Here is a 25,748-nt window from a genome sequence, read left to right as displayed (position 1 = left end):
GGGAAGGGCAGCTCAGCTGCTATGACAGGTCCCTGAGCAATATTAGAAATATTATTTTACATCGCCTCTGGGACCAGACAGAATTCTGTGAACCCTTCCAGTGAAAGGCAGAAACATTTGAAGGGAGCTTAGGAAAGAACTGCTGCTCAGCTAGGAAACGGACGCTTCTCCTCCCAAAAACTCGGATGGGGAAGAAGTTTTTGGATGGACAGAGCTTAGATCCCTACCCTGCTGTATTTTTACGAATGCACGTAGACAAGCTGTGGCAGCTAGATGCTTTCATCTGGTTTTGAGAGAACGAGCTGAAGCTTGAAGAGAAAAACCACCCCAAAAATCAAATCGCATTCGAAACATTTCCCCTGAGAGGTCCACGTCTTCGGCTTGCAGATGAGATAAAACGCGTGTGACTGCGCACAGAAGGGATCTAAGGAGAGACTCGAGCTGTGACTTCTGTTGTTGCTTTCAGAGCCGTTAGTCAGCACGCCGAACACGTGGGAGCCCGCGGCACTGGCAGGGCTCTGCGGCGCCGAGAATGTCACCGGGTGGGCGCAGCGCGAGGCAGAGCGACTGCCACTGGCTGCCAGCAGGTCTGAAAGTAGGACAGGAGCTATGGAGAAGCGAGAGAAGAAAAAAGCCAGCCCTGAGGGCAGGGAGGAGCCGCAAAAGCAGCGAGATCAGAGCTCAGAATTAACTGGTTTTAAGCTCCGGAAGGACTCGATCAGATCGGAGGGGGCCCTCGCCTTCGCCTCGTCCCCTCCGTTCTCCGCCGTGGTGCAGGAGTGGCCGAGGTCTCTTTTGGGAGGTCTGGGACAAGGTGGCTGTCCCACCTCCCATGGGGGGAAGCCGATGTGCTTGGCAGCCAGCAGAGCCCCAGCTGAACCCCTTCCCGAGCCCTAGTGCCCAAAAGTGCCCACAAAACCCTCACGGTGCCCCTGGGGAGGACACACACTCAGAAGGAAACCTGCTCCCTCACGGCTCGGGCTCCCCAGCACATCGCGGGGAGCAGCGAGCGCCATGCCCACCGGGGAAGGACTGGATTTGTCCCCAAAGGCACAGATCGCTGTGGGTCCACCCCAGCAGCACCAAGAGGCTGCTCCAGCGAGCTCTCAGCCATCTTCCGACGCCCACGGGCTCGGGGAGGCCATCTTACACAGATCCCTCCGCCGGGAAATTACAATCACCACTCCTGGAAAATAAAAGAACACCCACGGCCGCCGACCAGGTTCGAGTCCAGGAAGTGGCAGGAGGCAGAGGAGGAGACAACTTCTTTTGAACTTCTCAACGCCGCGCTCTGCCTGCACAGATGGCTCAGACATCCTGCACCAGGGGCTGGGGACACGCTCGGTTTCTTTCCAAGACCAAGTTCAAAATACAAGTCCTCTCTCCCACTTTCCCCTTTTTTGAGGAAGGATTTTACGAGCCAGAAGCCGAGAGACAGGTTTGTTTTTGCTCGCATTTTGTCACTTTGCTGGTTGATATAGTCACATCTAAATGCAAGAAAAAAAACCTGCAAGAGCTAGAAACAGATTATGCTTTTGGCATTTCGCTTCCTATTCATCAACAACTAACCAGAAGCTGTTTTAATTTCTGTTGCTTCACACATGCTCTGGTCCCAAAACATTCCCAAATTCTGGCAGCACCTAGGAAAGACACTTCTTAGAAAGCAGCTTTACCATCGGATAATGCCTTTCCCAAAAGCAAAACCTGTTAATTAAAACTGGACAAGGTCTGGCTCTCCAAGCTCGGGCGATTCGCCGACTTCTCCCTGCGCCCTGCAGAACAGACAGCACGGTACTGCACGCAGAGCAGATATTTTACCAGCTCGACACTTGCCTCCTGGATCCTTGGCTTGCTGCGGAAGAGGAGCCTCAGCATCTCCAAAGCTTTAGGCTGCTATTCTCCCATAGTTTGCAAGCTGCCTTCCGAACTTAGAGCTCTCTGCAGCACCCAGCCGAGCACGAGAACCCCAAGTAGTAGTTACGTCACTGGGATGTATTTTGGGAGTTTTCGCTGAAAGGAAACTGTGGTTTCAGATGGGGAAATTGCATTGTGTGGTGATCGCTGCACAGCACCAGCGACCAGAAGACAACGCGAGGGGACTTTGGTGGTGCTCAGGCACGGCTCCTTCCATCAGCAAATCTCAGCGGGCTGCCCAGCAGGACAGGTCCTGCAGTCCCATTTCACACGCAGGCACGCAGAGAGAGCAACTGAGCACACTTGGCTCTCCCCACAGTTACACTGCCCCGTCCTGAGGGGCACAAGTGATGTTTCCAGCCCAAACGTACCCCGTACATTGGGTGTTCGAATGCAGGCTTGCACCTCTCCATGGAAGGGGCCAGGAGGAGCCATTTTCTGCACATTTCCCCCATTTGTCCCTGCCCCACGTCACAGCCTCTGCTTGGTCATCTGCATCCTGCTGCATCAGGTCTTTCAGAAACCGCTGCGAGGCCCCAGGCGAGGTTTGCACACTGACAGCTGACAGGGTTGCACAATCCAGCCCGCTTGCTTCAGGGTCAGCTCCTGCGCTGCGCCACTGCCCCGTGCAGCGCCCTCAGACATCCAGAGGTGTCCTAAAGCAGCCAGGGGGGAGGATCTGGAAGTGGCCAAGTCAGGCAGTGCAGGCATGGGGACTGGCATGGAGGGCAAGGAGGGCTTGCTGCTTTCAGAAGGGACTGCTCCTGCTGCACGACGTGGCAGGCTCACAGTGTCCGCGGCTGGCAAGCTGTGCGGTGCTGCCCTGGGCTGCAGCACGAAAACTGCTCCCAGGCTGCAGCTGTGTCCTCACGGGAGCATCCCAACGGCTCCTTTCTACTTACACAGCCTGGTTCTTGGGGATCTCCCCCTCCTCCTGTGACAGGAGACACAACAGACCTCAAAACAATTCCGTAGCAGGGAAACACAGAAGCTGGAGCTTACGTTTTGGGCATCCAGGACTCGTGCAAGGAATTAAAGCAGCTCCAGAAGGCAGGCCTGCTTCAGTGTGGTCGTGAGAAAGCATGACTGAGTATCTCGGATTGTGGTCTAGCCTCTCTTCTTATCAGTCTTCTGACCTATATGTTAACCCAGCTGAAGCTGCAGCACAGTTTCATCCTCACCTCTTTCTGCCTTGCCAGGACCTTGCTCAGCCCGCCCAACCTTCCTCTCACCTACAAACAGTGCGTGGAGTTCCTGAGGCTTTCCACAAGGAAGAGGCCCATCCTGAAGTCCCTCTGCTAAAGCCAGGGAGCAGAAAGCAGGCTTGGTTGGAAGCAGAAGCCATCTTCACTTCAGGTGCTGCTAACAGCCACGCTAGGAAAGGCTGCTGAAGGAGTAGAAACCTCAGTACTGCGTGCTTTGCTCCCTCTGCTCCCACAAGAAGGGACCAGGACCAAATATTCCATCTGTTAGCTGCCTGTACAGTGATATGTCTAAAGCAAGAAGCATAAATCCAAGGAAAACGCAGCCCAGGCAGGCAAGCTGTGGGTCTCAGGGCAAGGAACAGCCAGGACGAGCCAAAAGAGCCTTCTGCTGTCATGCTTTCAAGTGACCTCGTGCATCCACGCTGTTTGACACTCTCAGGGCAGATTTAAGTTGCTTCCAGGCCTTACTCCGTATTTTTTGAAAAGCAAAAAGGTGGTGACAGAAGTGGGCTTGCCAATTCTTTCTGTTCTATACCCACGGGTCCTGGGAGAAGCGATGATGCGATCTGAGCAGCGGTGGGCCAGATGCTGGCACTGCAGCGCCAAGATGCGGCTGTAAGCTCAGTGTGAACCTCCTGCCATAAGCAAGAAACATCCTAAAAAAGACATCACCCCAAATCCAACAGCGCCAGGTCCAAATGGATCCCAGCGCGTGGTTTAAAAATGCTGCAATCCGATTCTGTGTCGGCAGACAAGCCTGTAGGGCCAACTCCAGCAAATCCTAACGTCAGCTCCATAACCAGGACCCCCTGCTCGCTTGCTTTAGACCCGAATACCCCGGGGACTGCCTCTGCCTCCCGCCTGGATCCAGCTCCATCCCACCAAGCTCTGCAAACACCGGCACAGCAAGAGGGGAGGGAAGGCACCAACAGGATGCCGATGGCGTGAAGAACTGCTGCCTGAGGAGAGGCAGCTGCTGCCATCTCAGCATGCTCCAGCAGTGGGCTCGTGCCCCAAAGACCAAGGCGAAGCCTCAGCAGAGGTTTCGGCTGCAGGCTGGGCCTGAAGGTCTTGAGCAGGAGAAGGATGAAGACGACCTCTGAGCTCTTGCAGCCCAGAGAACAACTGCTGGGGGTGCAGCCCCCTCCAGCACAGCCCATTCCTGGGGGCTTGCAGGAAGGTGCCAGCCTCAAGGGCACGGGAGCTTGGTGCTCCTGAACTTTTGCATCAAGTTATTTTGTGCAATCCACTTCGGAGCGATCACCGCCCCGCTGAGCACCAAGTGCTGGTAACCGGGGCTCCCACCCCAGAGAGTGCCTGAAATAAACGGGAAGCAAGGGATCCTGCGAGCTTTCACAGGAAACAAGCGTGCTTTTTGCTCTTGTAGAGAGCAGAGAGGCAAAGGCAGCACAGAGGCTAAGGCAGCTCTGTCTGGAACATTTTTTTTTTTTTAAAGGTGGTGGTTCTCAAAAAGGGGAACAAAGCAAAGAAACCTCACCAGCCACTGCTCCCCTCCTGCTCAGCCCTTATTTGGCAGGGCTGACGGACGGCTGCTCTCGTTTGCTAGCACAGCAGCAGCAGGACCACCTCCTTCTGCCTTCGCTCTTTTGGTGGGTCACCTCCAGGAGCTCCTGGCAGCACCCAGGTTTGGTCCCAGCATGAGAAATCCCACGTGAGCACCCATCCCTGAGCAGCACAGCTTCCTCCTGAGCAGAGAAACTGCTTGTGCCCTTGCAAGCAAAGGGCTTTGGCTTGTGGTACGTGCATCTGAGCGGACCCAGCAGGCGGCACGGAGGGTGCAAGGAGCTGTTTGGAGAGATGGGCTCAGGAGGCACCGAGAGGAGGGAGATTTGCCAGAAGCAGGCTCAGCTCTCAGGGCAGAAGCCATTTTGACAGGAGAGGAAGTGCTGCCCACAACAACAAGATGGTCGTAGCAGCAGCTGCAGATTTTAACTCGCTTTCTTGCCATCTACTAACTTCCAGGAAAGCGAGGCAAGCGACGCTAGCTACCCCCACAGGAAACCTGCCCTCCCACCCGCGCCTCTCTCTCGAGAAGCCCGCGGCTGCTCCTGGACCTTTTGGGAGCTGGCTGCCCCGGCAGGCTGAGAAATGTCACCGTGTACCTGCGCTAACCCACAGCGCAGTCACCGCCCCAACCACCACCTCTGCCAGCCCTTGCTGGGAGGGGAGAGTAGGAGCTAGGTCAGAGTGAGCAGGAGCTGTTGCTCCTTGTTTGTGTAGGGGAGGGAGCTGTTTCTTGGCCTGCCAGGAGGGCAGATTCTTCAGAAAGATGGAGTGGTACAGGCTGGGTTTGAACCCCGCTGTTGGCAAGGACAGTCAGTTCTTTTCCTGAGAATTTCACAATAATGCCAATCTCGGAAAAGACCTGGAACAAGCTTTTGTGCAACCTGTATCAACCCAGAGAGGCTGCAGATTTGAAGCTGAAAAGTGGTAGCCAGCAGTATTAAATCCGGGTTTTGACAAGGCAGTTCTCACTCCAGTTCGGAAGAGAAGTTAAAAACCAATGTCCAGCCAAGCAGAACATTGTGCGAGATCATAATGATTTAAAAAACAGCTTGGAGAATTCAAGAGTTCCTCTTTTTCTAATCAAGCAGGCATTTCAGTATCACGGTTGTATTCAAAGATTAATTTCTGAAGCCACCTCTCTCGTGCTTACGCATACCACACAAGCAATTAAAGAAAAAAATAATAATAACTTGAAACCTCATGCTGATTTAAAAACCTTTCTGCCCAAGAGGAGAATCTGTCCTGATCTCTTGCACATGTTCCAACCGGTCTAATTCCTGCCCACGCTCCCTGTGCCATCCCAGCTCCCTCAGCACCGCATCTGGCCTCCCTCGTGGGTATGAAACCTTGTGGGCTCCAGTTTTCCTGCTCCAGCATCATCCAAACACGGCCAAGCATCGCTGCAGGGCTCAAAGCAGAGAGCTGACCGCTCTTTCACTGTGCCCTACAAGCCAGGGTTATGTTAGCTTAGAACGTGCTAGCACTCATCTACGAAAGGTCACGGAGAAGAGATGCAACCTCTCGCTTGAGCTCCTCAACCACTTCCATCCATCCTCAGACCAGGAAAGGCTGCAGAAGAATTCACTCCTGGAAGGTGCATAAAAAGAGGCTGCAGAGGCAGGGAAGAGCTGTGCCCATGCCCTGCTGAGACACGAGAGGACTCAAATCAGCTTTTTGCAAGAGGAGGGAGAAACAGGACAGCACAAACACGGGCAGAGCTTAAAAGAGGGAGAAACTTTGAGCAATTCCAGAGGCGGATCTGTGGGGAGAGGCAGCTTTGTTAGCCCTGGCACGCTTTAAGCTCACGCTGAACAAGGTATCGGCTGTTTTGACAGACAAAAGCCTCCGCGAGGAAGCCCGAGCGTGCGGGGTGGGGGAAGGCAGAGCCCACCCGCAGGGCGGCTTTGAAGATGGAAGGCTTGGACAAAGTCACTTCTACAAACACGGTTAAAGAGCACCGGAGACTTCGGCAACTGGAACTTCCTGATAAGTGGATAACGAGGGGGGTGGATTCCTGGCAGGGAGCTTTCAGGCTCGAGGTTCGCAAGAAGGGATTGCGGAGAAAGAACAGCGCTGCTACGGGAAAGAGGCACGTCTTGCCCCGCGCCAGCCCCGGGGACTGTTTTATTGGTCTCCTGGAAAACAAAACAAAAAATGGGGCAGGGAGAAAGAGAGAAGAAACGCAGGACACACAGCTAGAGCTCTGCGTAGTGATTTCTGAGGAATGCTGGTGTCACAAACCCTGCCTGTCACCTCCGTGCACCAGCTCTTGCTGGCAGCTGGGAGCAGCGACTGACCAGCTCCATCGCGGCAGGGATAGGGCCAGGAAACTCCCTCCACGTGGCTTTGAACAAAAGCCACAGAACTGTTCACGCCAGGCATCAGAGCATCCTAGAAGCACTCCGTCATTCTCCTTGGGGTAATTCCTCTCCATTCCGAGAGGCAGCCAAACGCTCAACAGAAAATTAATTCGGTCCCCCTCGGGAACAATTCTGCTGCCCATCTGAGCAGCGATCTTGGCTCCCCACAATGGGGTTTATAAGCAAATCCCTAAAAAGGGAAAACTCAAACCAGGATGGTCCAGTTTTACCCTGTTTGGTGTTTATTCAGAGCAGTTCCACCCTGTCTTTTTTTTTTTTCAAGGGCCCCTTCTTTCAGCAGAAAGCTTACTTCTCTTGTACGCAAGAAAATGACCCACATCTTCTTCCGTGGAGGTGGATGGAGTTGTAACAGGAAGGAAACGCTGCGAAATCCCGGAGGCTACAAATAGATACCAACGCTCTCCGGCAACAAACAGCAGAGCAGCAGTAACAGAGCACAGGATTTCCCAGCAGAGCGTGGTGGCAGGGCACCAGGGCGTGCAGCTTGGGCTGTGTCACCACCAGAAAGGGGCTGAGCAAGTGGCAGGGCCCGGAGGCACCCCTGCTGCCCTGCCGCAGGCTCCCCGGCCGGGCACGCTCCAGCAGGTGGCACTCAGAGCTTCTTCAAAGCCCAAAGCACATTTCTGAAAAGCAGAGAGGGATCGTTTCATAAATACCTTCGTCGGAACATCCGGCACCCCTAAGATGGGGAATTTAGGAGTTGGTTAAGGAATAAGGTGTTTTCTCCACCAAAGGCTGAGGCGGAAGGAAGGAGCCAGAATTTGGCCTGCCAGCAGAGCTCTCACAGCAGGGCAAGCCCTCCTGCTTCACAACATCCTTGCTGACCTGCTCTGCTGCTGCCTGACTCATCTGACCAGGAGCACCAAAATATCTGCCTAATGCCAGAGGTCAGGTCCCTTGTGGGACAGAGGGGAGACAGAGCAGAGAGCCTCAGGCACAAGGATGCCCCTTGCACTCCACCATCTCTTCCCTGCTCCTGGCCCTCTCCAAGGGAAGAGATTCTGGCACCAGATCCTGCAAGCCTTAAAAAAAAAAAAATAAAAACACTAATAAAATCTCTCCACCCTTTCCAGGCACAAGCCACAGCTGGCCAGGATCAGCTGACGAGGAACAGATTGGGATAAAGATACAAGCTCAGGCAAAAGATCTGCCCAAAACCTGGAGACTTTCCGATAGCTCCCTGGTGCCACTGCAGCCAGCCGCGGAGCTGCAGCTGCAAGAAGAGCACTGGCAGGGGGCAGGACTCTGCACCCAGCAAAATGAGATACCAGAGAGGAAAACACCTTCAACTGCTGGGAGATAAGGAACTACTTAATCGTGCAGCTTCTAAAGGACAAATTGGTTCCCGTATAGAAAAGTGCAAAGGATACTGCGAGCCTTTCCTGCAGCCCTACGGATTCTGCTTGCAGGCAAGGAGGAGAGGAGTCAGTCTGTTAATCCTCACCAAGCTCAGATCAATTTATGTGCTGATGATGGTGGTAAAAGCAGAATACCACGACCCAGGTTTCTCTAAATGAGGAATACAACTCCTAGGCAGCAGCCCTGAAGCACTATCCTCCACCTATGCCCGATGCAGTTGTGCTGCTTTCAGTGCTGAACGGGCAGGCTCTTTGTAACCCAACTGGAAAATACAGCGCTGCTTGCACAACGCGGACCGAGATCGCTGCCCCTGGAGTTATCGTGGGCTGTGGAAACTATTCTCTATTGCAGGAATGCCGGAATTCCACACTCCTCCCACAACACAGGCTGTGGGCAGTTTTCTTCTTGCAAGATGTGAAAGTCTCAGGTCTTGCTGGAGCCTTTGCCTGGTGAGTCCCAGGTTTGGGTACACCGAAAGCACCCACCCCTGTCCTGTCCCCCAGGAACGACAAATTGAAAGTAAAGTTTCACACGCTCAGATGGTGGCTTAAAATCAAAACCACATCGAAAACACACCCCGAGGTGTGTGGTACTGACACCCTTGTGAGAACGTGCAGGATGAGAGCCTGCCACGGCAAAGCACAGTTTTTCATCTGACTTGAAAAAAAAAAATACTGTGGCAGCCAGCAACCAATCCCTCCACTGCTTGGCCATGCCACAAGGCACGCTCCTGCTCCGGGTCCCTGGGCCAGGATGGCATAAAATGAAGATTTCCAGCCTTCCCCTTCCCAAATATCACAGTAGAGGAATTACAGACACCTTGAATAGCAGGAATATCTCATCCTGTTTCTCACATACACAAAAACTGCTACTTTAAGGAGCTTCTTTCTTTCTTTCCCCGCTGCCCTTGCCGAGACCCATGGCTCCCCTCTCCCAGCACGGCCCACACAAGCTGGCCCAGGAGAAGCAGGACCCCCAAACACCACAAGCACACGAGCCCCGTCTGTTTTAGCACACCGTGCTCCTTGGTGGCCTGCTGACAGCGCACAGACATCGCCTCCCCCTTTCTGTCACCAGATCCCGCATATTCCTCCTCTGTAAGCAGGCCAGCCCGAGCCGGAGCAGCTGAACACACCTCTCACAGCGAGGGAATCGATCCCACCACATCCCGGAGTGCTTACGGGAGCACAAAACCACTCTGCTGGCAGGCAAGCCAGGATCCCTTGACCCGTGGCAGCAGCTTTGCTGAAGTCTAGGTTTCAAGTACAAACGAGGGATGGGTGCCCTCGTTCGCTGTACCTGAAGGTGTGGGGGACGTTTCCTGGATGTGCACTCCGCGACTGGCGAGGGACGGGCCCAGATTTCGTGCTGCATTCGGGTAAACCCTTTTTGCCTCAGAGCAGTGAGATCAGCTGGAGTTTCTCCTGAGCCCAGCCAGCTGGGAGAGTGCCTCTGCTTTCCTCACCGCGGAGGCAGTGCCAGGCAAACAAGCGAGTAGCTCTTACTAAGGGCAAAGGGGAAGAGGAAGGGCTGGAGGAATCTCAGATGTGCCTCTGAGCCAGTGATGAAGCCGGTTACCCTCCAGCAAACCCGGAGTGAGACTCGCAGCTCTGTGCTTAGGAACACCTGGCCAGGGTGGCATGCTCCAGAGACCCGGGTCTGCTCTGCGCCCTTTCCAAAATCTTTAAGATTTTCAGTTCTTCAGTTTGAGCTCTTTGGGGTCCTCTTCAGCACCAGCACTGCTGTCTGCCTGCACAAAGGCAGCTGCCACCACTCCAGCCCCCATCCCATCGTCTGGGGCCAGTTTCTTTCTACCTTTCCCTTTCCCTCTATCAGGGTGATGAGCACACGGCTCCCCTAACCCTCCAGAGAAGCGCAGGCAGAGCTCTGGCTTTGCTCACGTTTCCTCCCAGGAACACAAAGAACTTGACTCCACTCCAGTGCCCTCTCTGCCCCCTGCAAAATGCACCCGTCTGCCCCCACAGCTCCATCCTGAGACACGTGGCTGAGGGGAGGATGGCAGGAGGATCCCTCGGTTTGCTGCAGGCTCAGGAGGATTCACCCCTTTGAACTCTCACCGGGAGATGGATGACACAGGCTGCCTCCGGGGGCAGATGGATGACACATGTTTCCTCCAGGTACGGCGTACAGTACAAGAGGTGCTTTTTCTTTTTCCCCTCCAGTTAAAGAGGCTTCCCGGATGCAGAATCTGAGGCAGTTTCTGTTAACCCCTGAGGGGGATGGAAGTGGAAAAGGAGAGGGCAGAGCAGTTGTGATCAGTCAGAGCTCTGCGGGGTGTGATGTGCAGGAGGGCTGTTAGAGTGCTGCTCGCGAGCTCTGCAGCCTTCGCTGCATTCCTCCTGTGCAAGTCCTGTAAGCTGACCCCTCTTCAATTATTCATTAGAGTCTGCAGCTCATCAGAGACTCTGCTCCTCAAACAGGCGTTTATTTGTTATGTTTTTTGAAAGAGCTCAGAAGCTTGCTGGTAACCATCGCCCGGCCTCACCAAGGACGAAGAGAAAACGTTCTGGCAGGACCGAGGCAGGCAGCTGTCAGGCATCACATTAAAAACAAACCCACTTGATTACCTCCACTGACAACACGGAGCAGCCGGCTCAAACCCAGAGCCTCACCACTGACAGGCTGAGGAGCAGCACGTTGAAAGAGCGGCGATGGCTGCAGCTAGTCCTCGTGGTGGAGAGGGGAAGGCAGATTGCCAGGCAGCGCTAAGATGTTCTGCTCCCACCAGGTTACGCCAGGTCTTGGGGTCCAACCCAGCAAGAGAATTCTTTGCTAAGAGGCTGGAAGCAACCAAGAGGGGCACTGGGCAGAGAAGGGATGTGCTGAGATATCCATCTCTTCCCACATTCGATAGCTCTCTAATTCTTGGAGAAAACAGCAACAGCTGTACAAACACACCAGGTCTCCGTTTCAAAGAAGAGCATTTCACTTGTTTGTTTTAAAACCTTTCATTTTAAGAGGCTGCAATTGGAGTCGTGTCCTGCGCTGAGGCTCACACACCACTGGGCTTCCAACAAGATCCGTGCTCAGCCTGGAGTAAGGGTTCGCCTGCAATGCTGACAGCATGCAGCAACAAGAGCCCTCCGTCACCTGGACACTAGTGGGGCACGCAGGATTTGTCCCCTCTGGCCACCCACTTGGGGATGCAGCTCCAAAAGCTGTCCCAGGATGTTCTGCCACACAGGCAGTGAAGCCAAGCAGCAAGAGGCAGAGTGCTGCTGGGAACCAGAGCTATGACCAAGCACTAACACACTATGCCGTGATGGTGCAGCAACAGACTTCCCCTGGAGGAACATGAAAAATTCTGCTTGTGCCCAGAGGTCAGAGCAGGATTCCTCACCAGCAGCCTGCAAGAAACCGTTGCACATCCAGTTTGTGGGTGGCAGCGAGCAGCTGGGCTCAAGCACCTCAGCAGGTGCACAGAAACCCCGACAAAATCAGGAACCAGCCTTATTTCTAACAGCAGCTTGCTGCTATCAAAGCACACAAGGACAGGAACAGAGCAGCCTCCGTGTCTTTCAGCTGTCAGGTAGATGGCTACGATTCCTTCAATCATCCCAAAGAGTAATTCTTCGGGAGTATTCAGAGCTGTGATAGCGACTCTCCTTTGCCATCACTGGAGCTTTACAACCGGGTGTTTCACCCACAACGACACAAACTAGTGTTAACATTGACAGTGCAGGTATTTCTCTGACCCAGCAAGTCCACGTCCTCAGCTTCTGCCTTTAGCTTCCCCTGCTGGAGATGATGCAGAGGACGATCCTCCTGCAGGCTTTACCTGGTCAGGACATGGGGATGGATCAGCTGGAGGAGTTATCAGCTGGAGGAGTTATCCAGATCTGGGTAAGAGCTGTGTGCTCCCCCTTGCTGCCTTCCTGCTGGGGTTTGCTGCCTGGCCAGGTGGGGCACCTCGTGCCTGGCATGCAGAGCAGAGCAGGTCCTCGCTCCTGTCTCAAAGGTCTCTTTTATGGCGCACAGCAGAGCTGGCAGAGGTTACTCATTCACCTCCCCAGGTTCCACTGCGCCCTGTGATTAACACCCAAGAACAAGCTGATCAGCACTCCCAGCCTGCACCTCCAGAGAGAGAGAGTGGGCACACTCAACACTGCAAATCCCCTCCTCTGCTCTTCATTATGAAGTGATTTCGCTAATTGGGTGTTGTGCTTTTACGTACAATTCCTCACGCTTGGCACCTTCATGGAGTACATGCTCACCCCTCAGCCAAACTGGCTGCAGAGCACGCTGTAAAGCCCCAATTATCAGAGTTTCCATTTTTCCACTCAATTCAAGCCTTCTGCTGCCAATCCCCAGCTGAACAAGGACAAATCTTCAGCCTACCTGACAATTAAAATCTAGAGAACATAGGAGAGAATGAGATTCCATACCAAAAGACCAACAAACAGGGCTGGCAATTAGCCCCTGGCACAGAGCAGCTTCTGAGAGCACGGCACGAGCCCTCATGTTCTGCTGCTGACCACAGAAGCTGCACCAAAACACTGTGCTGACTGCACTGCTGCTATCATAAAGCCAATATCAAATTTAAACTGTGTGAAACACCCTCGCCAAAGGAGAGATGTTAAAAAAGACATCCTCACACCTAGCTTTTCCACAGACCTCCTGCTCAACACAGCTGGGTTAGCACTCTGGTTTTAAGGATGTGTCCAGGACTGCTCGGCAGACTGCAAACTGTTCTAACAGATACACACTGGGAACGTCCAGATAAGCAAAGATCCAGACATTAGCAATTTAGGATTGTGCTCGCTGTCAGGAGAAGGTTTGGCTTGGGATTCCCATGGCCACAGAGCTGGAATGCTGTTGGGATGCCCTGACTGCAGAACCAGGCTCCTTTCCCCCATGACCACGCAAGGGGAGGCAGCTGCTCTGGATAACGCTCTGCCCAACCTGTAGGATCTTGCAGGCATTTCCAAGATACTCAGATAAACTCACCAGGGTATGATGCTTGCAGGGACTTGTGTACCACAATTGTTCTTGAAAGGTGGGAAGCCACGCGGGAATAAAAGCCAGAAGTTGTTGTGAAACACACCAGCTGTCCCGGGAAGGAAGCGGAGCTGCAGCTACAAAGGCAACCAGAAAATATCGGGCTATTCCCACACCACAGGCAGCCTGGCCCAAAATAGCCCCTCGCTGCATCTGCAGTGACCATTCCTTTGTGTTTCATGCCCAAAGGCCCTAATGTCCAACAGGAGCAGCGAGGTGGGAGAGAGATGAGGCAGGCATCAGGCTGCAGCGGTCTTGTGCTGCCAGCTGCCAAGTTCCCAACTCTTTTGAGGAACTCTTGGACTTCCTCCTTTTCAGAGTTTCTTTGGTTGTTGCCCAAGCAAATAAAGATTTTACTTCTGGCAGCATCCTGCTTATGGGGACAGGAGGAGGCATGGCACTCGTGTGGGCGTTGAGGAATGGCCGCTGTTGCTGCTTTTTTCTATTTTTAGAAGAGATCACAGAATTAGCCGCAAGAGGATCACAAGTACAAACGTGGGATAAAGGTGCCTCTTGTCCTTACGCACAGCTAGAAGACCCTGAGCAACTTTCAGCTCGCAAGTACACAACCTCAGATGTTTACCGCTGCTTAGTTCTCCTTCTTTAGTCCTTGCTGTAGGTAAAAAGCAGGAGTCAGCACCAGATTGCTGACGTCTGCTCCCAAGCGAACAGAAAAATACACAGATACCGAGCTAGCTGCCTGCCTGCGTCCCCCTCCGGAGCATCAGAGCTGGCTCCAAGCGCCAGTTGGCCCTGAAGTTTAAGGTATGTGTTTATAGGAGGGATTTCATTTGTCTTTGCGCTGGTAGAACATATACACCTTGTACAAACTTGGAAAATGCGGCAGAGGTTATTTCAGGAGCGCGTAGCAGGGCTTCACACATTGAAAAGTTACCGAAAATGGGATTGTCAGACGCTGCTCACAAGCATTTGGGCCATGGGGCCTTGGAAAAGTGCACAGCAGGACACCTGCACACAGCACAAAGCTCTTGTGGTTCCCTTCCCAGCCTGCTGCGGGATGTTGGACAACTTGTCTGCTTCTCTGCTCCAGGCTCCTCAGCTGCAACGGGACCTTGACACATGTCTCACGGAGGGACAGACGAAGACACAGAAAAGGCGAAGAAAAGCCCACGTGCTTTTTGGTTCTTATTTCATGATCTTTTTGAGGGGCTGTATCTATGACTGGGTTCAGCCAGGCTTTGTCCCAGCGACGTCCTTCGAAGAAAAAAAAAAAGTCTTCAACTGTTTTTAAAGCAGCATCCTTCAGCCACTTTCACGGGAGGGCAGTTTAGCCAAGTGTTTGAAGATGAAACAGGCGAAGTCTTGAGTTTTAGAAGCCCAGCTGGAATCTAACCAAACGAGATGCAGATTTTCTTCCGTGCCAGAGACACAGGCGCAGTGAAGAACCATAAAACCATTATGCTCAGGGGAGAGAAGTGCAGTGGCATTGACCCGAGTTCATCTGACCCGTCCCACATTTCCTGCAGGCCACTGGAAATGTGCCCAACAGCTAGCCCAGGAAAGCAGAACAGGTAGTGGAGATGCAGTGGCAATACTAGAAGTTCAGCGTAAACTTCTGGGAAAGAACTAGCTGAAAAGTAGCCGGTTGTTTTATGCTTAAATTTCTTTTACTACAAACATTATGGTAACTGAGAAACAACACAGGAAGCCTCCATGGCCTTTAGCATGAACAGTGATTCAGAGACAAACTGCCACGGGGCACTCATTGGGTGTAAAGAATGGGACAAACTCTAGACAGGCCATTCAGCAAGGTCCCCAAGCCAAATCAAACATGGAGTCATTCTTCATAATTACAGCGTGTGCGTATCAGAAAAGGAAATACTGAAAGGCTTGTGCTATTAGGGCACTGAAATTCCTGTTTTGCTGCCCTTCTGCCCTACAGTGTCTTGCAGGACAGAGAAGTAAAGGCTCAGTGTGCACTGGTAGGAAATACCCGTGTTAATAACATCAGTCCTCAGTCTTGTACTTGGAGAGGGCTCATATCGGAGTAATCACGTCCTTCAACATCACGTTGCTCATGTGGGGAGCAGGAAGACAGCAGATCAATCCCCTCTACCACTCCCTGCTGCTGATAATGGGGATGCAGAGGGCAACGTGACAGGTGTGGAGCTTCTCCTAGCTCCACCAGGGCAAGAGAATAAACAGAAACCAGGCACTCTGCATGGGCAGCTGTGCCAAACCCATCAAATACTCTTGCATTTCTCACCCCACCTGGCAAGATCTCAACAGAGAAGCGTGTAAATATGGCACTGAGACACCCCAGGGATTCTCACTGCTGGCCCTCCTCTACAGCTGCTAGTCCACCTCCGGTGTGCTAGACTCAGGTGGCCCTTTGGGAAACTTCCCAGATATTTTGGATGACCAAAGGGACAGGAGGAAAGAGGGCTTGGCTTTCCTCTTCCTTTGCTCCAGTCCCTCACGCTCCTGCATGCGCTCAGCCAGATTACAAAGCAGCAGCTTACAGGATTTAAAAATAGCCTTCCCCAACCCATTCACCAAGTCAGCTCACACACCACATGCAGCTCAGAGGGATGAGTGAAAGACTTAACCCTGCTGCATTTTTACCTTGGATGGAGGATTCCCACTTTCTTCTGGAGCAGCCTGCCCATTCTGCAAAGGAAGAGAACCTGCTGTTAGCACACACCAGGCACGGAGCACTCCTCTCACACCCCCTGGAGCCTCTTTGCTCTGAGAGCATTTTGTGCTGGACAAACAGGGGGATGCCACTTTCAGACACTGTACAAGAGGGTTGAACTCTTCCCTTGCATCTTGGTGACACAGCAAAAGACTCTGCCACGGAAAAAAAAAAAAAAAGCAGTTGTGTAAACAAAGCCTCTTGCCCAGGGAGTCTGCAATTAGGGCTGCAATTGCTTGTGGGGTCAGCACCATCCCTGCACTCCTCAGGCACAGACACCCGGGTTGGTGTGTACAGGAGTCCCACTCCCAGCTGCGTGTGCTGCAGGGACTGCTCCAGAGACAGAAACCCAGCGGTGCGGTCGCACTACCCCACCTCCAGCACTCCCCTGTCACTCCGGGACTCACGAAGAAGCAAGCAGGGGAAATCAGGTGAAGACAGGACAGCAGTGCTAGCATGCAATTTACAGCCTCACAGCCATTTTGCCTTCGGATTGTTTTTTAATATGAGCTTTTATCAGTAATTTATTACCTTATCACAGCTGGTATCACTGCAGGAAATCGGCACCACCTGGCTTCAGGCCACCTTTGGCCTGCAAGTCAAGCTTCTGTTGCTGGGGCTCTGTACAAAGTCACAACAGGTGACCTGAGCTGCCTGCAGTGGCACCGGGCCAGTCACACTCAGCGCTGAACCGCAGGCGTATCAGGTTCAGCACAGCACCGTGCCTGGAGGAGCCAGCAGAAGCAGGAGCAGAAGTGGGTGGGATTTACTTGGAGATACTGGGAGCAGGGTAAGCGTGTACAAAAGGGTTTCTGCAGACTAGGGAGAAAAACAAGGGCACGATGATTTTCCTTTGACATTTATTTGCACTCGTCTCAGGCTCCAAAAAATCACAGAAACCCTCACTTTACCTGGAAGAACAACGCAAATTTATTCACTTCTCTTTAGATCTTACAGTCCGAGAAAAGAGGCACAACACATTTGTATTTCAGCCTCAGATTCCTAGTTGAATGTTTGAGTTTCACTGTCTTTAAGGGAAAACTTGCATTTGCTGACTTTCAGGGAGCTTTGGGGCCACTGGGAAAACCTCCTTGTGATGTTGTGCTCTCTTCCTACAACATTCACTCGGTGCTTCCACTCTCCTTCTTTCCATAGGAGGTCATCAGTGCTGTGTTTAAACTGCTTGGGTACCTGCTTGCAGCTAGCTTGTAATGAAGGATGGAGCACTGAAGAGCTCAATTCCTGTACAAGCGTGGTTTTCAGATAACTCAAACCACAGCCACCCATCTCCATGGGTCTTCCTGTTCAGCTCTCTCCTCTCCCGACTCAGCCCAGCCAGCACAACCTGCAGCAGCTCCCAGAAGAGCTGAGCAGAGAACACCACACCAGCTAGGGGAAGGAAGACCTGCCCCAGCCTGATGCTGGCCCTGCAACATTTACGTTATACAGAGTTACTCTGAGCTCCCCAAGTCCCCTTAGTGCCACTCACAACGGGGTTTGAGCTCCTAGGATTTTCAGGCAACAACTGAAATGAAGTCATCGCACACCGCCACGCACCAAGCTCTTCCAGAGGAACACAGCCCTGATGTTTACACAGAGCTGTTAGTGACATTAGCACACCGAATATCTAAGAAATGAAGTAAGAGTTTATGTTTATGTATATGCTCCACGAAGAGGGGGAGACACCGTGCTGAAGACAGCCAGACTTGGAAACATGCTCGTGTTTACTGGCTCAGCTGTCACTGATCAACAATTTGTAAGTTGCTGCTAATCAAAACCATAGCCCTGGGAGGGCTGTTTATGTCTCAAACAGCTCGAGTCCCATAAGAAGTACGATTTCCATGTCAGACAGAGAAATACTGCCTGGCTCACGGTCTGGAGAGCAGATCTACAAGGCACGTGTCAGGAGAGGGGATGAGTTGATGCATGGGACGAGCTCTTTTATTCCCCTGGGAAGACCAGCATCTGGCAAGCAAAGGCAGGGTCTGTTCGAGCCCTCAGCGTCGGGGCTGAGCTGGGAGACACCAGGACCTGCCAGAGCTTTTGAGCGCGGCAGTTCATCAGCTCCCTACCCCGAGGGACACTTGTTCTGTGCACTTGCTGCTGATAACAATTGATCCTACCTGGGAACGGAAGGGACGTGGAAACAAACAGAACAGTGGCCGTTCTAGGGAGGCTTCCTGGGCACGTAAATCCGTGGCCTTAGCGAGACGAAGCTCCTAATGCAACAGTCACGTTCTCGAGCTGATGTTGGATGGATTTGTAAGGAGAGAATTGCAGTATTTATAGCCAAGTGTTTTCCTTCTACCCGAGAGAAGAAACAGAGCCTTTATGCCCTCATATGGGATTCGAGAGCCGTTTGTAAGCTTCCACGATGGAAACATGCTCCCAACTCCACTCACCACCTCGCAGGATAACATACGGCTATTTGCTGCAGCACGAGGAGAGCTGAAATAGTTGGAGGGTTTCTGGGTTTGACGTCTGTCTCTTTAAAATGCTGTATTCCTGCACTCCCCCTGCATACCACGCACAGCATGGTAGCGAGTTCATGTGTGTTTGCCTCCGATTGTGCCACAGCCGCTCTTCCAGCACCTTGTTCTCCTGCTTGGAAAGGAGCAGCCTCGATGTCCTGCTGGGAAAGCAACCCCCACGGGCTCCCTGCAGGCAGCACCTGCTGCAGGAGGGAGGCACGGCGCCTTCCCTTGGGTGCCCACGGCAGCAAGGAGCCGACGCAGACCGAGCAGGGCTTGGTCCCACGTGCCTCACCAGGGGCCACGCGCTGTCCCTGTGGCTTTCCAGCCAGCACCGCTCCGTGGCCGAGGGACACGGTGATTGCAGAGCTCATCTGATGGCCACGCGGGGTGGCAGCCCGGCAGCTAGGGCACCTCTAGCTGAGGCTGTCTGGGAGTTAATGCAAAGGCCCTACCATGCACACGCTGCTCTAAGAACTTTTCTTCGTGGCATGCAGAAAAGTGTACCAGGAAAGAAGAGTATTCAGTTACATAACTGCCAGCCTGGCTGAACCTGGAGATATTTATCTTAGGGCATCTTGCATTTTAAATCCCTTTAATTCCACATAATCTGCAGCACAGGGAGGAGCAATATACAGAACAAGCCACCGCTGCTCTCATCTGAAACCAGGACAAGTCTCACCCCTGGCAGGACCACGCGCGCCTGTGCCCACTCCTGCTGCCATCAAGGCCTGTGCTCTATAGTTAGCACCATCAGCACAAGTCAGCCTGGATTATCGACAGCTCTGCTCAGCCAGGCAGCCTGCTGCTATTTCTGGACCTCTAGGTTTTGGCTGCTCACTTCCGAGACACCCAGATATAAGCCACGGGGAGCAGGTACCACGGGTGCTCCTTCTCCCCCCCTTTGATGAAGGGTGAAACATTCAAGCAGGCAGCAGCAGGGGAAGAAACCCTTCACCCCAGAGCTTCTGCTCATTTGACACAAGAACAAGACGTTTCATTTCTATTTTTAAGTGGATCTTGCCTGTTGCACTTCACAGAAACGAAAGAATTCTGCAAAAAAATGAAGATCTCCAGCTCTTTTCTGCAGAACTCACACAGTCCAGACCGAGGAGAGTCTGCATGAGGCATATCAGAGACATAAGGCACTTGGCTTCCTCCCGTATCTTTGATCACTGTTTTATGCACTGTTCAGCTAAGATGCTTGAAAAAGATAGTTACTCATGAATAGCTTCTGCTCAATAAAGGATGATACAGGCAAAAATAATTAGCTTGAAGTGGTTGGGTTTGTCGTAATCCCACGTCAGTTGTGTTGCTGTATGTTTGTGTAACAAGAGAAGAGTTTAAAGAAAGGCATAGCCCAGATGACAGTTTCCATCGCTATGGTGATGAAGTCATTCAACTCCGCTCTGTCACTCGTACTCTGCCCCAGCCAGATTTTTCTACTACATAAGCAATATTCCGAATAATACAAGCTTCTGAGGGAAGAGGGAATGAAGAAGTATTATGAAGCGAGCTCAGTGCCCGGGACAGAGGGACTTGTCTCCTGCAGCCGATCTGTTCCTGCTCCCACTGCCACCCACTCCCAGCAGGCTGGGACAACAGGCGCCAGCTGTGACCGGTGCCCAGCAGCAACCGCTCGGGAAGCGCAGTGGAAAAACCCCAAATCTGAAACAATAGGTCTGATGCCTCCACCAGCACGGTGACAGCACCTTTCTGTGACTCAGAAAGCAAAGGTTCGAGGAAGCCGGTTTCAGACCTCGATGGCAAGGATCCCAGGCAATTTACGTAACTGACATTCCAGAAAAGTCTCTTGCATTTCTCCGTGGTACCACCTTGCCCGGGAGAGGTTAAAACTTTCTGCTCGGGCCTCTGCTATCGGTGACTTTAACTTCACAAGGTAAAAACAAACCCCACCAAGCCTAAGTCCCTCGCTGCAGTTTGCAAACAGGCTGGAGAATCTGAAGGAGCACAGCAACATCTGGCCCAGGGGGTGACAGCCAGGCTCAGAGGTGAAACTACCCGTGTGTTATCTTCCTCGCTGGAATCCAGCACACGTACCTGCTCACCTTGAGCCTCGGGGAACTAAATTGCTAACAGCCCGTTTGGGGTGGCACTGAGATGTAAAGACACTGACCTTCAGAAATATCACCTGCAAGCTGCTCCCGACCCTGGAGCTGACCTAGAGCTCTGCTCAAGGTGAGCTGGGGGAAGGCAGGCCCTGAAATTTCCGTTTACAGTTAACACACCTGTTAACTAACGCAGTGGGAAAATCGTTCTTGGTGCTGCCACGATCTTCACAACTGACTCTGGCTGACAAACGCAGCGGGCCCCCCACTGTTCCGGTCAAGAGATCTCGTGATGTTGACACAGCCGGCTGCCGGGCACCTGAGACCCGGGATTAGGCAGTAAATGAATCTCACCGATGGCATTTATCGCCCTGGGCACTAGCGTTCATTTCCTCCCATGACAAGACTAGTTTCCAGGCTATCTTCCTGCTTCGGAAGAGAGAAACCACAATTACAAAGCGCCGTAATCCAGCTCCAACCTACCCCAGCACACCCGGCTGGCTCCGCGCACGTGACGCGGTCTCAGGAATGACGATCAAGTCGCTGCAGGACTGCCATCCTCTCCCACCTTCCGCACAAACACATCCTCGTGACTCAAGCGATGCTTCAGAACGGATGCCCTCAGCCCACTGCGCCCGCACCTTGGTGCCAGATGCGTGCCCGCAGCGCGGGGACCCCCCGCACGGCTCCCACCCACCCCGGGAAGTCTCCGGGGGGGAACCTCACCGCATCTGGCTGATGAAGATCAGGCAGCCCCCCCTCTGGGTGCCAGCAGACCTTTCTGCTGGCGCTGCAGTGCTTAGTGAAACGCTGCCTGTGCTCTAAGCAAAGGTCCCTCAAGTGAAAATGTTGAATAGGAATAAGCAGATCTGAGCAGTTACGCACCACGACATCCCTAAGGGTGACAGGAGGGGTAAGGGAGCGTGACAGCCTTCAATCCAGCCAAGTGGGAGAGCACCAGGGGCTGAGCAAAGCGCCTGGGACAAAATCCACACCGCCCCTATCACTCCTCCAGGGAAGTGGCTAGTTCCAATTTGGATTAGGAGATGTTTAACTAAAGAGTGCCAGAGCACACTGCCTCAGCTGGCTGCTCTGCAGCGGGTGAGAGCTGCTCCAAGCTGTCCCTTTATGCCGAAATGGCTGTGAGGCAAGGCTGCAGATGTGGGCAGATGCTGTGCACCGTCCTGCACATCTGGGCTGGAAGCTTTCATTAAAGGCAAAGAGCAAAGCAAGAGGGAAGCGCACACATCCAGCAAAGTAAAACAGAGCCATGCCTGGGTACCCCGAACCTGCCACCCGGGCCTGCCAGGACAGCTGGCTCTAGGCAGACAGACAGCAAGGAAACCTTAAGGAGAAAAACCCCAAATCAGAGGCATTTATTCCCGGGGCCTTCAGCAGGGCCAGCCTTCCCCTGTGTTTGGGTGGGCAGAGAGGTGCACGCTACTCACACGTTACTCATCGTTCCTTGCAAGGCGAGCAGCGGAGCCATGAAGCCCCCGGCGCTCCCAGCCCCGGGGCCGTGCAGGCTGAGCCCTTTGGCTGGGAGCAGCCGGAGCAGCTCTCGCCAATCTCCAGCCCCCCCCGGATCCGAGCCGGGAGCCAGCCCCCAGCCCTGCCCGCAGCCCTCCGGGGAAACGCGCGGGGAGGCTCCGCGGGGCTGGGCAGCGGCGGGGCAGGAGCGGAGGGAAGGAAGGAAAAAAGGAGAGGAAGGAAAGAAGGAGGAAGGGAAGGAAGGGAAAAGGGAGGCCGGCCGGGCGCTCCTTTGTTCCGCGGAGCCCCCCTGGGTGGGGGGGGGGCGGCGCTGCCCCCCCCGGGAAGGGCCGGTGCCCCGCTCACCTCCGTGTCCAGATGCACCAGCTCCATGTTGGGCCAGGGCTCGGCCAGCTGGGCGAGCGGCATGCTGCCGGCGGGCTGGGATTGCCCCGCAGGGCTCGGCACGGCTCGGCACGGCTCGGCTCGGAGCCCCGCGTTGGGCACCGGCTCCCCGGGCCGGGCCGGGAGCGGCGGGGCGGGCCGGGGCGGGGCGGGCCGGGGGGGAGCCGGGGGAAGGCGGCGCCGCTCCGCCCGCACGGCTCCGGGGCTGCTTGGGGAAGGGGGAGGCTGGGGGCTGCCGGGGATCGGGGGGTGAAGTTGCGGGAGGGCTCCGGGCAGGTGCCCCAGGCGAGGAGGGTTTGGGGGCTGGTAAATTTGGGATGTGCCCGGTAGGCATAAGGGATGTTGGAGGTGGTGGTGAGGCACTGGCTAGGGAGGAGATCCTCCAAAGCACCCGAACAGCAGACCTGCTGCAAGGTACACTGCCCTGAGCGTCCAGCTCTGCTGTGTCCTGGAAGGATCCTTCGTTTTTAGAGCTGCAGAAGTCAGCAGCCGGCTCACTGTACACACAGTGCTACACGGCGTTACCCAAGGAAGAGGCTGTGAGGGTAAACTCAGTAAGAGATGATCTGTATTTCTGTTTAAAGCAGGAAACGTCTCTAGGAAATCTGTATTTTAGGTTTGAAATGAGCAGGGAGTCACTGCTCACTGCTGCTTGTAGGGCCCTTCTCCCCTTTCTGTTCCTGGCAAAACAGATTAAAAACACCCACATCCACCTTTCTACACTGTCTGGAGATCCTCAAAGGAAAGGAGCCTTAAGCACAAGTGCTCGTGTACAATCGCTGTTCTGCTTTGCCAGGCTTCTCACACAGGAAAAAGTTACCAAAACCCAGGGCATCGTGTTTTCTTGTTTCGCTACAGAAATGTTATAAAAAAATCTTTTAGAAAGGGTGCATCACTAAGAGTTGACCTCATCAAGGTGTGGCTGGAAATACCATTTAATGAGCCCAAGTGAAAGCACATACAGCTCAGGTTTTGCATTCTGCAGGCATCTGTCCCAAGAAGCCAGCACTGCACAGTCCTAAACCTGTAATCTGTTCAGGGAGGGCAGTGAACTCAGAAAAAGCTCAATTAGGGCAGAGCACAACACTGAAAAATTCCAGTTAATCTTCACAACACTTAAGCTAATCTGTAAATCATCATCAGGACCTGCCTGTGGTTTCGGCTGTTATCTGTTCCACATATGGGGGAATCATGTGTAAAAATTTCCCAGGGTGACAGAAAGTGTTTGAGCCAAGCCTGGGAACTGCTGCCTCCCAGTCCTGTGAGCAGAGCACCCTCTGTGCCCTCCGTGTTGGAGTCCCAGATGAAGGTGTTCAGTAACACAAACCCACCAGGCCCTGTTACAGCCAATTAAACTCACATCACTTACTTTTGGTGCAAGCTGAAGCAGATCTCGTGGAGAGTTATTCATTCAGCTCCAAAGCTGTCCGTAATTTCCCCGTATTGCCTGGGACACGGTGTGCCGTCTGGTTACATCCATCCTCCAGCTGCTGCAGATTGGAACCTGTTTTAAATGGCATCAATAACACGATGATGTCAATACTGGCATCCCACTTACCTTCTACATTTAATTGCAAAACGCATCTCCCTTTCTGGATTTCTATCTGCTCTGCGTGCATGTTGAACAGGTCTGCGGTGGGAACATGAAGAGAAGTGTGTGTAGCAAAGGGTTCTCTCGATGTTTTCTGTAAGGAGAACAAAATGAGACACTTTGTGACCTGCTGTGCCTCAATGCCAGGCTCCATGAATGTGACCCTTGGGTGACATTCTGCTGCTCTTGGAGCTTCCCACCCGGGTGGCAGACCCACGCGGGGCAGGTAAGCCATAAGGACAGGCACAAAGGACATTTCCCAACAGGTGACCCACAAAACGTCTCCCAGCTTCAAAGGCAGGTTTGTGCCTGCAGGTCAGGTAAGATCGGGTGCTGAGCAGTTATCTGCAGCAGCCAAGGGGGTGATCTTAGTCAAGTTGGTCATTAACTCCTGAGAAGTTTCTGACCCCAAGGTCATGACTGTTACTGTAAACAACAACAAATTAAAAATGCTAAACATAAAAAATTCCTTGTGAAGTGCTGAAAACTGGAAGGAACCTTGGCACTTACAGGGTGGTATGGTAGCTGGTAGAAAAGCGAGTCTTAATTTTCAAGGTCACAATGAAAGGTTGGTGGACAACATGCAGAAGAACAGTTTGTGGGCAGAGCAAGACCTATTGGAATTCAGTAAGGGAAGGGAAAAAGGAACCTAACTGCTGCTTCCACCCCCCTGTACGTCTATTGAGATGCAGAAAGTCCTTCATATTTCACAGCAGAATGACAGGCAGGCTGACCGTGAGCTTGACAAAAGACAGAAATTATGAAGCTTTATGGAGCAACGACTTCTTTAGGCTCAAAGAAAAGAACAGCTCTGCGCCCATGGGTGCCACTGCACCTAAACAAAATTCTCAAATTATCTTGCCAATTCTTTAATAAAACAGCAAGTTACATATATTGGAGAGACTACAAATGATTTATGCATGACTATGTCCTGCATCTGCGCAGCTACTTTTGTTAAAGGCTAGGAGAGAGTTTTGCTGAGGTAGCTCTACAGTATCCTCAAAATTATACAACCCCCCCGAAAAGACTTGATAATAGCACAGCAATTCAGCAGCAGTGCTGGGTAGACAATCTAAAGGTCTCTCAATCCCCATCTACAGGGCTGAAAGAGAAGCAATGCTATCTATTATCAGACTGACCTTCCTTCAGTAATTGTGATTCAGTGTTGCCTAGTGCAGGAGATTAACAGAACATGAAATGTGTCGCACTAGATTGTTAGCAAGTCCAAAGGAGGACACTTGGGTAAGTGAAATGAGGTAGTGGTCTACCCTAGTATTTATTTTCTAGTCAAAGAATAGCTATAAAAAACAGCCCCTGTCCTGAAAGCAGGGTACAAATAATGTGCTTTGGAGCTGAGCAGCACAGCCCGCTGTTTGGGTAAGTGTCATGGCTAAATACAGTGATTAAAACGTATATATTGCCATTTTTTGGAGAGGGCTGCAGGCTGGAGAGAGTTCATAGCATGATTTCTACATTTCCGTTCAGACTGCTGCTGTTATTGTAAACAGAGACTTCCAGATCAACTGGCTGGCCCTGTCATCGGTATGAAATTTGCTGAAAATTCAAAATGCTACAGTTTTGGTTTGGTTTGAAATAAAGAATCTAATCCTCCTCAAATACAATTGTAGATATTTTTGCCTCTGCAGCTGGCTGGCATTTGGTTTGTAACATTTTCCTCTTC

At 52.8% G+C, this 25,748-nt stretch overlaps 1 protein-coding gene across 7 annotated transcripts in view; it reads right to left on the bottom strand.

Annotated features, from left to right (window-relative positions):
- Nucleotides 1-23,902, bottom strand: part of RPS6KA1 (ribosomal protein S6 kinase A1) — a 43,061-nt gene extending 19,159 nt beyond the window's left edge. For 2 of the 7 annotated variants that reach the window (XM_027443862.3, XM_027443869.3), the window contains exons 1-2: nucleotides 23,846-23,902; nucleotides 15,992-16,036 (exon numbers count right to left, since the gene is read on the bottom strand). In XM_027443862.3, coding sequence (XP_027299663.2) covers nucleotides 15,992-16,036; nucleotides 23,846-23,887 — 87 coding nt within the window. In that variant the 5' untranslated portion in view covers nucleotides 23,888-23,902. Of the gene's footprint in view, nucleotides 1-1,818; nucleotides 1,978-15,991; nucleotides 16,037-22,437; nucleotides 22,618-23,845 lie in introns of those variants that run through there. The other 5 variants (XM_027443861.3, XM_027443867.3, XM_027443865.3 and 2 more) reach the window with 5 other exon arrangements.
- Nucleotides 23,903-25,748: the final 1,846 nt, after the last annotated feature.

This window comes from Anas platyrhynchos, chromosome 24 (assembly GCF_047663525.1).
Source record: "Anas platyrhynchos isolate ZD024472 breed Pekin duck chromosome 24, IASCAAS_PekinDuck_T2T, whole genome shotgun sequence".
In the NCBI taxonomy this organism is placed as follows: Eukaryota; Metazoa; Chordata; class Aves; order Anseriformes; family Anatidae; genus Anas; species Anas platyrhynchos.
This window is presented reverse-complemented; position numbering and strand designations above follow the sequence as displayed.